The sequence below is a fragment of the Arvicanthis niloticus genome, chromosome X, assembly GCF_011762505.2.
Source record: "Arvicanthis niloticus isolate mArvNil1 chromosome X, mArvNil1.pat.X, whole genome shotgun sequence".
Taxonomy (NCBI): Eukaryota; Metazoa; Chordata; class Mammalia; order Rodentia; family Muridae; genus Arvicanthis; species Arvicanthis niloticus.
This window is the reverse complement of record NC_047679.1, coordinates 54141600-54156620: the sequence shown is the minus strand read 5'-3', so window position 1 is coordinate 54156620 and position 15021 is coordinate 54141600. Positions and strand designations below refer to the sequence as shown.

The 15021-nt window shown below is 43.0% G+C and overlaps 1 protein-coding gene across 1 annotated transcript; it reads right to left on the bottom strand.

Annotated features, from left to right (window-relative positions):
- Positions 1-13314: 13314 nt before the first annotated feature.
- LOC117694965 (uncharacterized) lies at positions 13315-14121 on the bottom strand. Its single transcript, XM_034485937.1, has one exon. It carries the CDS (start codon positions 14119-14121, stop codon positions 13315-13317), a length of 807 nt encoding a protein of 268 aa, XP_034341828.1.
- Between the last annotated feature and the right edge of the window lie 900 nt (positions 14122-15021).

The following is a 15021-nucleotide window of genomic DNA, read 5'->3' as shown; positions in this document are numbered from 1 at the left end:
TGCTTATTTGGGAGGAGTATTTTACAGCAACTGTGTGACCCCAAGCCATTCCATCACTCAATCCTTCATTACGGAGGTGGTAAACTAAAGATGTTTTCTTCTACCATATCACTACCACTGTTGCCCTTAACAGATGTAAATATTCTCTAACAATAGTATTCTATACATAGGGAAAGGCCTTCTTAGTTCTAAACAAGATTCACTGGTTATATTTGGATATTGCGGCATTTACTTATTTATTTATTTAATGTAAAGGAGTACACTGTAGCCATCTTTAGACACACCAGAAGAGGGCGTCGGATCCCATTACAGATCGTTGTGAGCCTCCATGTGGTTGCTAGGAGTTGAACTCAGGATTTATGGAAGAGCAGTCAGTGCTCTTAACTTCTGAGCCATCCATCTCTCCAGCCCTTAAGTCTCTCTTTTAGTTGCACTCTTGCTCTCTCACCATAAAATAGAACCCAGATGTAATAAAAAGCCTATTTAAATACATGTATGGATTAATGATTATTATCAGACATCAGCTGGTAACCATTAGGTGAAGACAGGACCTCCAACTTAGCCCACATTCTCTCCATGTGCCTGACCTATTCCCATCCCAATCCTCTTTCTCCCCTCCAAGTAACCATTATCTGAAATCCTAGAGTCATCTTCTTCATGGTTATCTATGGGATACCTTTCCAGCTATAATCCCCTAATAACTATGATTTATTAGTAACCATTCAAAATTTAAGTTTTCTTCTTTAGAACTTTCTATTCTGGAATAACTAGATATACAAGGGAGTTGCAAAATAATACAGAGAACCCCTACATCCTTTACCCAGCTTTCCTTTTCTGTTGCTTAGCATGTTATGGAAACCTTGACTATTTATTAAAGTGAAGACATTTAAATTGGAGAATCTCTGTTAAATGAAGAGTTCAAGTCCATTTGTTTCTGAGACGGAGTCTTGCTAGAAAGCCCTGAGTGGCCTAGAAGTCTGTATGCAGGTCAAGTTGGCCACAGAAGCTCTACTGTTTCTTGAATGTTAGAATTACAAGAGTGAGCCGAAAATCAATTTAAGTGTGTGTGTGTGTAGATAAGAGGACAACTTGTTGGGGTTGGTTCTCTTCTTACACGATGTGATCCTGGGATCAAGCTCAGTTCATCAGGTTTTTACTGCAAACACTTGCCCACTGATCTATCTCACTAGCTCTCAAGTATGTTTTAATATACAGGTCTCTCCTCCAGTTTTCTTTCTTTAATGTTAAAATCTAGATGACGCTCAATTACAGACCAAACTGAGAGTGAGGCCTTTTATTTGCCAGTGTAATGGATGTGTGTGTGTGTGTGTGTGTGTGTTTGTGTTTTGTTGTTGTTGTTGTTGTTGTTGGAGACTGAACCAAGGACTTTCAGTATGCTGGGCAAGTTGTCAATGATTGAACTACATACCTAGAAGTGTGACTATTCTTTTTTTTTTTATCATTTTTTTTCTTTTTTTATTAGATATTTTATTTACACTTCAGATGGCATCCCCTTTCCCCATTCCCCCCCCCATCCCCCTTAGGAAACCCCTATCCCATTCCCCCTTTTCCTTTTTGCATTTATACATTTTTTAAAAATAATGTTAATCATAGGCTTTATAAGTTTGGAATTGTTCAATCAGAGGTGTAACCCACTGACCAACCTAGATATAACATCTATCTTTGACTGGTGGAGATACTTGAACCTCTGCCTCCCTGTCTCCCCCCTCTTTCTCTCTTTCTTCACCTAGCTTCTCCTCTCCTTCTTCTTCTCCTCTTCTTACTCCTTTTCTTCCTCTCAGTACTCCTCCTACCTTAGCTCCTCCTACACATCACCTTTCCTGTTAAAATGAAACTTTTCTCTCAAAATACAATTAGAACATAATTATGCCAATTTGTACCAGTGAGGTACAGGATAGTCCTAATACCCAGTCCATCCTTTTGTTGACTAACCAGCTCCTCTGTCATCTATTCTAACTAAAACATGTAGTTCTGAACCTGGCTTTTCATATATAAAATATCATGGATTGCCCTATGATATAATTGTGTTCTAATATCAATTGAATAACATATGACACAATGAACTTGTGATGTGCATACATTATGATGGTATTTGCATCTATTCAAAACAATATATGTGCAAGGTATTATTTATTAATTTTAGACAGTGCTCTATAAGAATGAAGTTAATTCCACTCCCCCATGCCTCAGAAGTTTGCTTCCTACAAGTTGTGAACAAAAGCTTTTTTAAAATGAAAGTTTACGAAGGCTGCAGAAATGGCTTGGTGGTTAAGAGCACTGGCTGCTCTTCCAGAGGACCTGGGTTTGATTCCCAGAACCCACATTGGAGTACTCACAACTGTCTGTAGCTCCAGTTCCAGGAGATCCAGTGCTCTCTTCTGGCCTCCATGGGCAACAAGCACACACATGGTGAACAGATATACATGCAGACCAAGTCCCTATACATATGACAATAAAATAATTAAAATTTTATTATTTTTATTATTTTTATTTTTATTTTTTCTGATTATGAAAACAATCCATGTAAATCACTCAATTTTCAGATTACTCAGGAAAGTGTAACAAGATCAAAAACTAACCTCACTCTCAGAAGTAAGCACTACTTAACTATAAACACTGGGTGTTCATTATTCTGAAGTGTTTTTTCCTATACAAATATGGTCATAGATATAAAAAAGCTGTTGAATTTGGATTCATGAGTCGAACACATCAAGATGTGTACCTGAGACCTCACTTAAGCAAGTGACTTAAGTGCTTAGTGCTTCTATTTCATCATCTTTAAAAGGATTAAATATTGACCCACATCACAGGACTGCCACTTATACAAAATAATTCATATAGAGTCCTTGGCTCAGTGCTTTGCTCATATATATGTTCATATTAAAGGTTCAATAAATTAAATGATGGCCAAAAAATTTGATGTTGGTTATTTAATATAATTAATTAGTGAAAATAGAGCCACATCTCAGATTTCATTTTGTAATCTGCTTTGTATGAAATGGTATACTGTGACAGACTTCCATGTCATTATAGCATCATCCATAATATTTCATTGTATGACCATGCTATAATTCACTGATCAATATTTTATTGTTTTTGAAGTAGTATTTTCTTAATTAATAAATAAATCAATTAATTGTGATACAGGGACTCACTATGTAGCTCTGCTTGTCCTGGAATTTGCTATGTAGACCAGGCTAGCCACTAATTTATGGAGACTTGCCTGCCTCTGTCTCTTGCTTTGACTGAAGGCTTGAACCACCAAACCTACTTTATTTATTTGTTTTTGTTTTATTTTTTAAAATTCTCCTATTTTTAATTATGTGTGTGTATTTGTGTGGGGCTATGTAAGCATGAGTTTAGGTGCCTAAGGAGGTCAGAAGAAGGCATTGGATCCACTGGAGCTGGAGTTGCAGGCAGTTGTGAGTGAGCTGCGTGATATAAATCCTGGGAACTGAACTTCGGTCCCCTCAGAGAGCTGCAGGAGCTCTGAACCTCTGAGCCATCTCCTCCAGCCCCCTTTGCTTCATTTGAGACAAGATCTCACGTGGCTCAGGCTGATCTTGAACTGATCCTGAAGCCCTCACTCCTGACAGCTGAAATGATAAGCGTGGGTGGGCTACCATGCCCACTCTGAGGCACTAACTCTTAGGTAAGTGCCTTCCAAACTCTAACCAGATGTCTAGGTATTTATTAGTAGGTAAAAGATCACTCAATAGTCAGCATACCTTCTGTATTATGTACAACATCATCTCTCACAATGAATTTTAGGAGTTTATGCATGGCGCAGGAGTAAGATGATTTCCTGGCCCTTCATTGGCATATATAGGTTTGGTATAGGTACCAGAGAGCTACGCTGCATAGCCTTGTCAGGAGAACTCTGGGCTTGAGGAGATACCATGACCCTCTTCTCCATATCCACCCCTCCCGCCCCATCCCTTCTTCCCTCTATCCCTTTCTCCAACCACATCACACACACACACACACACACACACACACACACACACACACACACACACACTCCTCTTACCTGGCAATTCTGGTAGTGCTGCTGCTTAGAGTCACCTGAAAATAATGAAATGCAAGCCAGGTCCAGGGGATTGTGAAGCCAGGAAAAATAGGATTTTTAAGCAATGGATCATTGAGGCCATTCCTTACTAAGAATAAACTTGAGTAAGATGTCTGTGTTTCATATTATTTTCTTTCCCCTTTGAGAAGAAAAAACAGTGAGTTCAGTTTCACCTGAACTAAAATGGTGAGAGTGTTTTGCAATTTCCTTGGCCAGAATATCTGGGACATCCAGAGACTTTTTTGGTTTGTGGATATACTTGGCTGCCCTGAATTATATTAAAAGAAATGCAATAATAAGGAAAAGAGATTAGGAAACCTGAGGATATAGAGACCTGGTTGTTAGTAAGAACACTAATCCTATGTCTTCACTGTTGTTTTTATCAACGTGGCCCCATTGAATTGTATCGGTTATAATCTTTTGTTGATGACATACCCTTTGCTTTCCTTATTTTGTAGTTTTATGAGACAAGGATTTCGTGTAGCCCAGGTTGGCCTTAAACTTGTTTTGTAGACAAGGCTTGCCTGAACTCCTGATCCTCCTGCCTACAGTTTCCAAGTGATTACAGGTGTGTGAAACCACACCTGGCTCTGGATGACATAATCCTTCCTTCCTTCCTCCCTCCCTCCCTCCCTCCCTCCCTCCCTCCCTCCCTCCCTCCCTCCTTCCTTTTCTTCCTTTTCTTCCTTCCTTCCTCCCTCCCTTCCCTTTCTTCCTTCCTTCCTTCCTTCCTTCCTTCCTTCCTTCCTTCCTTCCTTCCTTCCATCTTTATTGGGTCATGTATTCCTCCACATTACACTGTCTCTACTATCCACAGATTCTGTCAACACACATTCATTTGCTGAAAATCTCCTGGGAGGAATTTCTTTCTTGATAAGTACACATGGAAAGTGTCACTTGCCCCTAAATTGCAGCTTAGCCTCTCATTAGCTAGTATTGCCTTAACTTCTTCTGAAGGCTGAAGGTTTCTTTCTCGTGCTCTGGATTTGGAAGTAGCAATCTTATTCGTCTGGTTCTCAGTCACCAGCTCTAAGGATTGATCAGAGCAGCCTCAAATGAGCAAGTGAGTTCTGTCAAAATATCATGTGGGCAGAACCCAGAAAAATTAGGTCACAGAAAAGAATAGACAGGTGCTAACACTCTCCTGAGCCAATGCCTAGTCATGTGGAGATCTAGATAGCAAAAACCAGGTTGAAGATGTGTAAGGTCAGCAATACGGGGTTGGCAGCGTGGGAAGCCTGGGGACAAAGCAAAAGCCAAAGTCATTCCAAAAAATGACAAAGTCAGTAGAGACTGCATTGGTGCAGGTAAAGGTCACTAGAACTTAGAAGGGCAAATTAAACTTGAATGCTCCCTATCTACATGACTGGAAACAATGGAACAGAGATCTTACCATTTCCCTACCTGCCTTGGCATGCTGGCTGTTTGGTCATGTGGTGTCATCAATGGCCAATCTTAGCTTGTTTCTCATCTTTATCTCTGGCAATCTGCAGACTCCTCTAAGCTTTTGGGATGCATTCATTTTGGATGGTGTGCGGGACGTAGCCAAGCTGGAGGTGGTAAGGCTGACAATTCATTCCTTGCAGAAAGACAGCTGCAAGAGTGAAAACCACAGATTGCAAAGAATGCACTTGTCATCCCAGAATGTGGCCATGTAACTGATAGCTGGGAAACTTGCTTCAGTCCTGTCTAAGGTGATTAGACTGTAAGGGACGGAGAGCAACTCAGCCCAATGGGGAACGTTATTGGCTAAAAACCCTCTGGTACCTATATACCCTCAAGGGGCTCCTTGGAGACATTGCTTGTGACCACCGAGTGGGTAACAATGTTGTCCATCATATGACTGATAGAATGGCTTACTCTACACTGTTCCTTGGTACTTCTGGAAGAGCTTAGTTCTCTGCCTTTTCAGTATTGGTTCTTAAAGAGACAACAAGTCATAAACAATCATAAAAACCACATGTCTAATCTGATGGGAGAAATTAATTAGCTAGTGTGGTTGGACTCTTCCAAGGCTCCACCTTTATATTATAAGATTCCTTCCATAGTCACTGTTACAGCTTGGAGGGACTGGGTGGCTGCCACTGTCAGGTACTGGGAAATGATATCATCTTTTTTTCATTATTTATTTATTCTCTTTACATCCTGATAACAGCTGCCCCCTTCTCCTGGTTCCCCCATCACACACTCCCTCCCTTCTCCTCTTCTCCTCTGAGAGAGTGGAGGCCCCTCCTGAGTATCCCCCCCCCACCCTGGTACATCAAGTCTCTGCAGGGCTAGGCACTTCCTCTTCCACTGAGGCCAGACAAGGCAGCCCAGCTAGTAGAACATAGCCCACAGACAGGCAACAGTTTTTGGGATAGCCCCTATTCCAGTTGTTTGGGTCCCACATGAAGGTCAAGCTGCACATCTGCTACTTATGTGTGGGATTTTATTGTCCTTGATTCATTCTAAGATATAAACTTTGTATATGGATTAATCAGCTAAAGGGAATGAGAAAAACATTATCATGGCCCAACACTAGGATTTGTTTTCATGCAGGAGGCAGGAAAGTGTAGAATTCTAGTCCTACTAGCTGAGCAAACACAAATGTCTTTAGGAACCAGGCGTACTAAAAATGAAGGGACAAGCCAGGGGTCATAATAAGGAATGATAGGAATGTGACAACTCAAAGAGATGCCTTTAAAGGCCTTCCAACTTTTTATTGTAAGCAATTTCAAATATACAAGAACATTAAAGTTAGAATAATAAAAGGAATGAATGCCTGCATGTCATCAGCTACCTAAATTCAGTACTTGCTAATCTTACACATATTTATATTTTCTCTTTCTATGTGCACACAGATGTTTGCACATATGTACATATGTATGCATGTCTTATTTTTCGGAAGCACTTCTAATTAAAAAAATAATGGTCATGCTTTCTAAACAAGACAAAACTACAGATTTGCCCCAAGACTGACTGTAGCAGTGAGGGATGGCTGGTATGGAAGGACAGACATGCCTGAATAAATCCTGCTAGTCTAGCCAACACCAGTGAACTCTGACACAAAATACAGTAGACTAGCAGAAACTGACTTCAAGTTATTTCCCATCCACCTTGTTTCTGGAAACAATATATAATCCTTTTTAAATCTGCTCACATTTTTCTCTTCTTAAAATTTTATTTGTGCTTTCACAGAATTCATCATACATATAAAGAGTTAAAAGGAAAACAAGTGAACATATGTGAAAGGCTCTTGGTTGGATCCCCAGTACTGTAAACCAAGGGAGATGGAAGTGATAGTAACTTCCAATGCCCTTCTTATGCTCTTTCGTCATCTTATTCCCCTCTGCACCTGTACCATGGGCAACTAACTACATCAATGCTTGTCTGTTATTCTGTATTTGTAATTTTATCCCATATACATGTAAGTCTTCTAAACAAAAGACATTATTTAAGCTTGTCTTCATTTGGTATAGACCCTTCTCAACTTTTGATTGTTTTACATCCTGATAAACTCACCCTAACTAAAACATGAATACTCCTGACCTGCCAAGCATGATGGCCTAGCAACTCAGTATACTGTGGAATATTTTCGTTCTTTCCCTCTTGATTGTGTGGCTCATTGCGAGCAGTGCCACTGCTAAGGATCACAAAGAGAATCCCTGACCTGGGAAAAGATTGGAAATTTAAACTATAGTTTTTAGTTAATATATGCCATTTTTTGCTCTGTCAAAGTTGGAAGACTGAAAGTCAAATCCCCCTTGAATTCAGTGTGTTAGTCAGTTCCGTCACTGTGCCAAAATATCTGAGAGAAGCAGCTTATAGAGATGAAAGCCTTAGTTTTGCTCATGGTTTCAGATGATTCAGTCAATGCTCGTTTTTGGGCTCCTTATAGCACAGCACATCATGGTGGGAGGGAGTGGCAGAGGAGGCAGCTGAGGAGCAAAAGAGGCAGACAGGAAGGCACAAGATTCTCAGTATTTTTTTCAAAAACAAACTGCAAATGACCCAAGTGCATTCTAATAGGCTGCACCTCCTAAAGGTTATATCATCTCCCACTAGCACCAAACTGAGGATCAAACTTTTAACAACACATGGGCCTTTTGAGAGTCATTCTTAGTTGAAACTACCACCTTGTCTGTACGCACACATTGGCACAATCAAAGGGCTGTTGATAGTGGCTGGCACACAGTAGGCGCTCCATACTTGTTTGGGTTCTTTTTTCCCCCTATTTTGTAGATAACCTTTGCTTTCCTTTAAAAAAAATCTTAAATTCTTAATTTTAATGTTGTTAATCTACCAACCCTTACCTTTCCTTTCTGAAATTGAATTTTTGGCATTGTATTAGCATCACTTCTACCTCTTCACCTTCTCCAACCACCTCTTCCTGTGCCTACAGCTACTTCTCAAATTCATAACTTCTTCTTTAATTCTTACTGTTACACACCCACGCCTCTACTGAGTCCAATTAGTGTTGCTGACACGTGCACGTGTTTGGAGCTGACCCCTTGTGACCATATTTACAGCTGAGGTTTGCATTTTTGTGTATAATTTCATAAACACTTTCTCTCATTCTCTGAAATTCCAAAGACTCTTAAACATTTTTTTTCTTTCAAAGGTCTGAATTTTTGGTTTTCTTCTTAAAAATTAATACTTTAGGGGAAAGGGGAACTGAAGTTTAGCAGGTTAATCGCTACAGATGTTGACGTGGGGGCTTCTCAGTCTGCAAATGGACCGGAGCCAAGCTGTCTGCTTCCTCTGGAACTATCTTCCTCTTGATTTAAAGTCAGAACTGAACTTCCATCCCCACTCCATATTCCCTGTGCCCTGGACCTCCTGCTGTCTGACCCTACTTTTCTTTAGGGGTTGGAGGTGAGGTGGATGGAATCAACTGTACAGACTCCTGGAGCACTTGAGAAACACTGCAGCAAGCTCATGTGAACGCTTTTGTAAGTTCCTTTAACACCCTCTACCCATGCCCCATTGGTCCCAAGAAAGCATTTTCCGATTGGAAACTGCAGTTTCCGATTGGTTGGCATTGTTTGCATCAGCAATCCTTGGTCTCTCAGTCAGTCCTCAATTAGGTCCTCTTGTAGGAGACGCCTTGGCAGCCGCTCAGCCCCGTATTTATGTAGAGGTTGCTTTAACTGTTACTCCTACACCCCCACCTCCTCACTCTAGATGCTTCATAGTTTCTTTAGCTAATAACTGTTGGAAAGGAATATGAATCCAAGGACTTCCATGCAAGATATTTTATATCCTAGTCATCTGTCCAAAAAATAATCAAGTATTTACTGAGTGCTGCTGTGCTGTGCTTTGTAGTACACTAAGTGCTGTGGTTGCAGAAGAGACTTAGACAAAACTCCTGTCCTTATGATGCTTACATCCTAAGCATCTAATAAACATATAACCCTAGAGAGACTTGAGGCCCCAGGGAGTGGGGAGGTCTGGAGGGGTGGGGGTGGGAGGGATGGGGACATCCTCTTGGAGATGGGGGTAGGGTGGGAGGAGGTTTGGGATGTGAAACAGTCAGAGGGTGGATCGGAAGGGGGATAAAGTCTGGACTGTTTAAAAAAAAAGACTAAAGAATAAAAAAACCCTATATAGCATATACTGTAGTAATGCCAAGTGGTATTGTGGACTGTGAGGTAAGATCAATCGGTCTTACCAGAAAGGAGAGTGAGCTGCAATTTTAGATAGGTTGGTCAGGGAAGTGGTATCTAGAGGAAGTGGTATCTCTGACAGAGAAGGCAGCAGCTACAAGTCCCTTAGCTGTCTCCTGAGAGGCTCTGTCAGAGCCCGACAAATAAAGAGGTGGATGCTCGTAGCCAACTAGTGGACTGAGTGTGGGGTCTCCAATGTTAGAGAAAGGACTGAAGGAGCTGAAGGGGTTTGCAACCCTACTGGAAGAACAACAGTATCAATCAACCAGACTCCCCAGAGCTGCCAGGGACTAACCCACCAACCAAAGAGTACTCATGGAGGGACCCATGGCTCCTACTGCATATGTAGGAGAGGATGGCTTTGTCTGGAATCAATGGGAGGGGAGGCCCTTGGTCCTGTGAAGGCTTGATGCTCCAGTGTAGGGGAATGCAAGTGTGGGGAGGTGGGAGGGGGTGGGTGGGTGGGGGAGCACCCTCATAAGAAGCAGGGTGAGGGGGGATCGAGGTTAAGGGGGAACGGAAAAAGGGGATAACATTTGAAATGTAAATAAAGAAAATATCCAATAAAAAACATGAAAAAAAGAGCATGCAAAACTTCTTCATGGAGCAGCAAGTGGGCCAGTGTGGTGGGAGTGTGGTGAGCAACAAAGAAACTACAAGAAGTCGGTCCACTTTGCCACAGCCAGTTTATGAAGACATAAGTTATCTTGAGTCACCAGAGAATTCAAGTTGAGCAGAGACAAAGCCCAGGGCTGGCTTTCTTTTCTGGTGTCTGGTTCTCCTCTCTTTTCTACTACTATTTAATAGTTTGAGGAGTTCTTTTGCTTTGCCCATTTCCAGGGACTGATGTTAATGAGATAAAAGCCGCATTTCCCAGCCTTTGAAACCTCCCCTATGTTGTTTCTGTATGTGGAATACATCTTTCACATAACCAGCTCCGATTAGAAGCCAGTCTTTGGGCTGGGGAGATAGCTTAGTAGATCGATTGCTTGCTGTGCAAGCCTGAGGCTCTGAGTTCAGATCCCCAGAATCCATGTAAAGGACTAGGAGTGGCAGTGTGTCTCTCTCCCATCCCAGTGCTGGAAAGTGGAGAGAGGAGGAACCTGGGGGCCTGCTGGTCAAGCACTCTAGCTAGTTGGTGAATTCCAGGATTAGTGAAATGTGCTGTTTTTAAAAATATGGCGGAGCCAGGCATAGTGGTGCAGGCCTTCAGTTCTAGCACTTGGGAGGCACAAGCAGGAGGATTTCTGAGTTCGAGGGCAGCCTGGTGTACAGAATGAGTTCCAGGACAACCAGGGCTACACAGAGAAACTCTTCCTTGAAAAACAAACAAAAATTACCTCCAATAAATAAATAAATAAATAAATAAATAAAATGGTAGAGAGTGAACATTTTCAGAAGATTGCTTGGCTGGGGGCTGTCTCAAGGACATGGAAACATTACTGGGGAGTAAGAAGTTTATTAGAAAAGTTGTTATAACTATGAACAGAGAGACAACAGTGTGGTGGGGATTCTGAGGAGAGTCCAGGCCCCAGCACTAGAGACAAATAGCAAGCATGGTGGGGTCTCTGAAGAGAGGAGTCAGAACCTGTGGGGCAGAAATAGGATCTTTTTCTATTACCTTTTGAAGATGGGGGAGGCTTCACATCAGAAGCCTGCAGCCAGGCTCTCTGATTTCAAGTTGGAAGGCAGGGAATGGTGTGGAGTGGAGTGTGGTACTAATACCTGTTTTAGTGGACACTCACTTCTCAGATGACAGATTCTGGCACCTAGAAATTGGTATGCTAAGAACTCACAGCCAGGCTCTCAAAACAGGACCTGCCAACATCTGCGAAAGAGAGCTGCTTGAGTTATCTTGGCCTTGACAGCAGCTGGATTGGACCACTCCACTCTTACAGAGAGCAATACAGGTAGACATTTCCTGATACTGACTGCTGGCTTACATGTCTGCCTATATACTTGTGTTACACACAGACACACAGACACACACATACAAATGAAAAATGAAATGAAGAAAACCCTATTTGTCTTGACTCCCTCCAGTTGCAGTGATATGAACACACTTGAATGAACATATTTGGACTAGAACAATTTGTGTGCGTTAGAATGTAGGTGGAGTGCATGCAACAGCTTCTTTAAATAAGATGGGGATGTTTTTTTGTCTCTGTATTATTAGTGGAAGCTATGCTCTGGGGCTGGGCCTTCTCACTTTCTGCTCTCATCTTATCTGCATGCTCTTAGCTGGTTGTTAACACATCTCTGTGGACCATTGTAGTAATTTCCCTGCTTTAGGGCTGGTCTCCTTAAATTTCATTTCTTACAAGCAGCTAGAGGAAAGGCTTTTAAACCCCGAGTCAGTTGTCACCATTTTCTGCTCAAAACCTTGCCAGGGATGAGGCTGATCTCTAGATGATAATGTAGAGAAATTCACAGGATATTTTTTTTTCTTGCTGTTTTAGTTTTTGAGACACGGTCTCATTGCGTACCTCAGACTGTACTTGAACTTGTGATTCTTTCTCAGCTTCTTGAGAGCTGCTGGGATTGTAAGTGTGCACTGTTATTCTCAGTACTCTAGGTCATGTTTAAGTTAAAACGTATGTTACATTTTGAGCAAGAAGACTTAGATTGGAATATGTACATATTCACACACACATATGTGATGCATATGTATTGGAATTTTTATATACACAGACAAATTTGTACATTAACAAATTTCTATGACTCTACGCACACATTCATACATATGTATAAATTCTTTTTTAAAGAGTAATAGGCTTTATTGAAAAACGTAAATTATGCTCTATATGACCTCCCATCAAAACACAGATACATGCTGGCTTAGACCTACATACATGACTTTTATACAAGGAAGGGCTCAGTCCGCTGAGGAGCTAGGTAAAGCTCAAGGGCTTTGGAAAAGGTGTTTTGGTCCCCATAGTCTGGCACTTGAAAGCGGATGATAAGGTTGAATAGAAAAGAGGTCCTGTTCAACTTTGTTGTGACCTCCCATACTCCTTAGACCAAGTTTGAACTTTCTGCATATAGTACAATCAGCTCTCAGGATTTGCCAGTCTCTGCCCAGCAATGCTGGGGTTAGAGGAAATGTACTTATGTAAGCACTGGCGAGTCAAACTCAGTCCATCAAGTTTGTTGAACGAGTGCTCTTACGTTCGGAATTAGTTATCTCCCTAGCCCGTTCATGGAACTCTCTTTTTTTTTTTGTAGAGAAATTAAGTTTTTATTAAAATAGTGAAAACCATGATGAAGCATTACAAGACAGGATGCAAGCAAGAGAGAGACTAAAAAGGGATACAAATCTTCAGAGTCATAGATTCGAGTGCTGAATGGATTGGCTCTGTGGAAGACTAAGGCTACTGAAGGGTGAGCTGCCTTCTAAGTTCATCAGCACACCGAAGCTAGCGGTGTTGCTGGTGCAGCTTGCTAACCTGAGGTGAAGTCCCGATGCCAGGCAGTGCCTGAGTGCTCAGTAGAAGGAAAGAATGGCAGTTCAAAGCCAAGGAGAGGAGCCCAGCCTTTCCAGTGCCTAGAAAGGGCTGTACGGCTGGGGGCGCTGGCCTACTTAGCATGCACGAGGACTGGAGCCTGGCCCCAGGAACAGCCAGTCAATGTGTTGTGGTGGTCTGTGCCACACAAGGGCAGTTCACACTCGCTTGGCATAAGTGCGGATCCTGCATGAGACAGTTGCCAAGTGAGCCAGGCGCGCTGTGCGACAGTGGGCTCCGTGCTGCTCGAGTGCACACGCAGGAAGGCACCTCTGGAGGCTTTCAGGTCATCCAGGGCCACCTGCAAGGCACCAGTGTTGGTGAAGACTCTGGACATCAGCGTCGAGAACATCGAGAATGAGCTGGCTTCAGGAGGAGAAGGCTGTCTGTGCCTCTTGGCAGACGTGTATGGAGCATCATGGCTGTCTCCAGAGTGACTGCGCTTCAGAGTCCTCCTCACAGGAGATCTTGGCTGGGGCCTTGGATCCTTTCCATGCAGTTTTGTGTGCAAGGAATCTCTTCTGTGGGTGGATCCCGGCTTGCCTCTTCTTCTCTCTCTGGAGGGAGATGGTCTGCCCCTCCTCTTCTCTTCCAGCTTGCTGCTTCTCTTGAAGAGCCCGCAGGAAGAGACAGCCCAGCTTTGCCCAGATAGCTTCTGCCTGGGGACCTTAGCCTCCCGACTTGGATAGGTGTTCTCTTTGTCCATGGGTGAGGACTTGGATCTCCTGCCATTGTTCCCACCACTCTCCGAGGGCTGTTTCTCTTCCCCCTTCTGGTCTAGGGGCTGCATTCTCTTGGAAGGAGCCTGGATGGGCATCTCTAATTTCAAATGGGCAGGCTTCTCAACGTGAGTTTCACTCATGTCTGCTTCAGACACCATGCTTCTTCCTCCTACTTTGCGCGGAGATCACTGACAAATGGTCCTCATAGTGGAACTGACTGGCTTTTAATAGAGCCCTGAAAACCCGCCCCCGCCCCCGCCCCACCCCCAAGCTCAACCCAGGCTGAGCTCCTGAGGGGGCTTTTGCCACGCCCTCAACAGACCACACCCACAGGAAGGAGGAGGAAAGGGCCGCTAAATCCAATCAAATACTCAAGGAAGAATTGTATGTTCTTTCTTTCTTTTTTTGAAACTGTTCTTTTTAAAAATTGGATATTATATTTACATTTCAGATTTTATCCCCTTACCCCATTCCCCCAACCACATAGGAACCCCTTTCCCCATCCCCCCTCCTCCTGCTTCTATGAGGGTGTGCCCCCACCAACCCCCGACTCCAACCTCCCCACCCTCGAATTCCCCCCATTCAGTGTTCAGCCTTCATGTGACCAAAGATCTCCCCTCCCACCTATGCCCAACAAGGCCATCCTCCCCTTCATGTATAGATAGAGTCATGGGTCCCTCCCTATGTGATCCCAGGCTGCTGGTTTAGACCCTGGGGAGCTCTGGTTGGTTGGTATTGTTGCTTTCCTCATGGGGCCACCAACCCTTTCAGCTCCTTCAGTCTTCTCTCTAACTTCTCCATTGGGAACCCTTGATCAGATCAATGGTAAGCTGTGAGCATCGGCCTCTGAATATGTCAGACTCTGGCAGACCTCTATGGAGACAGCTATATCAGGCTCCTGTCAGCATGCACTTCCTGGCATCCACATCAGTGTCTACCTTTGATGACTGCACATGGGATGGATACCCAGGTGGAATGGTCTCCAGATGGCCCCTCCTTCAGTTTCTGTCCCACACTTTGTCTCCATATTTGCTCCCATGAATATTTTGTTACTCCTT

Coding starts and splice junctions, on each gene's coding strand:
- LOC117694965 (XM_034485937.1), bottom strand. CDS start 14,121: ATGGTGTCTGAAGCAGACATGAGTGAAACTCACGTTGAGAAGCCTGCC.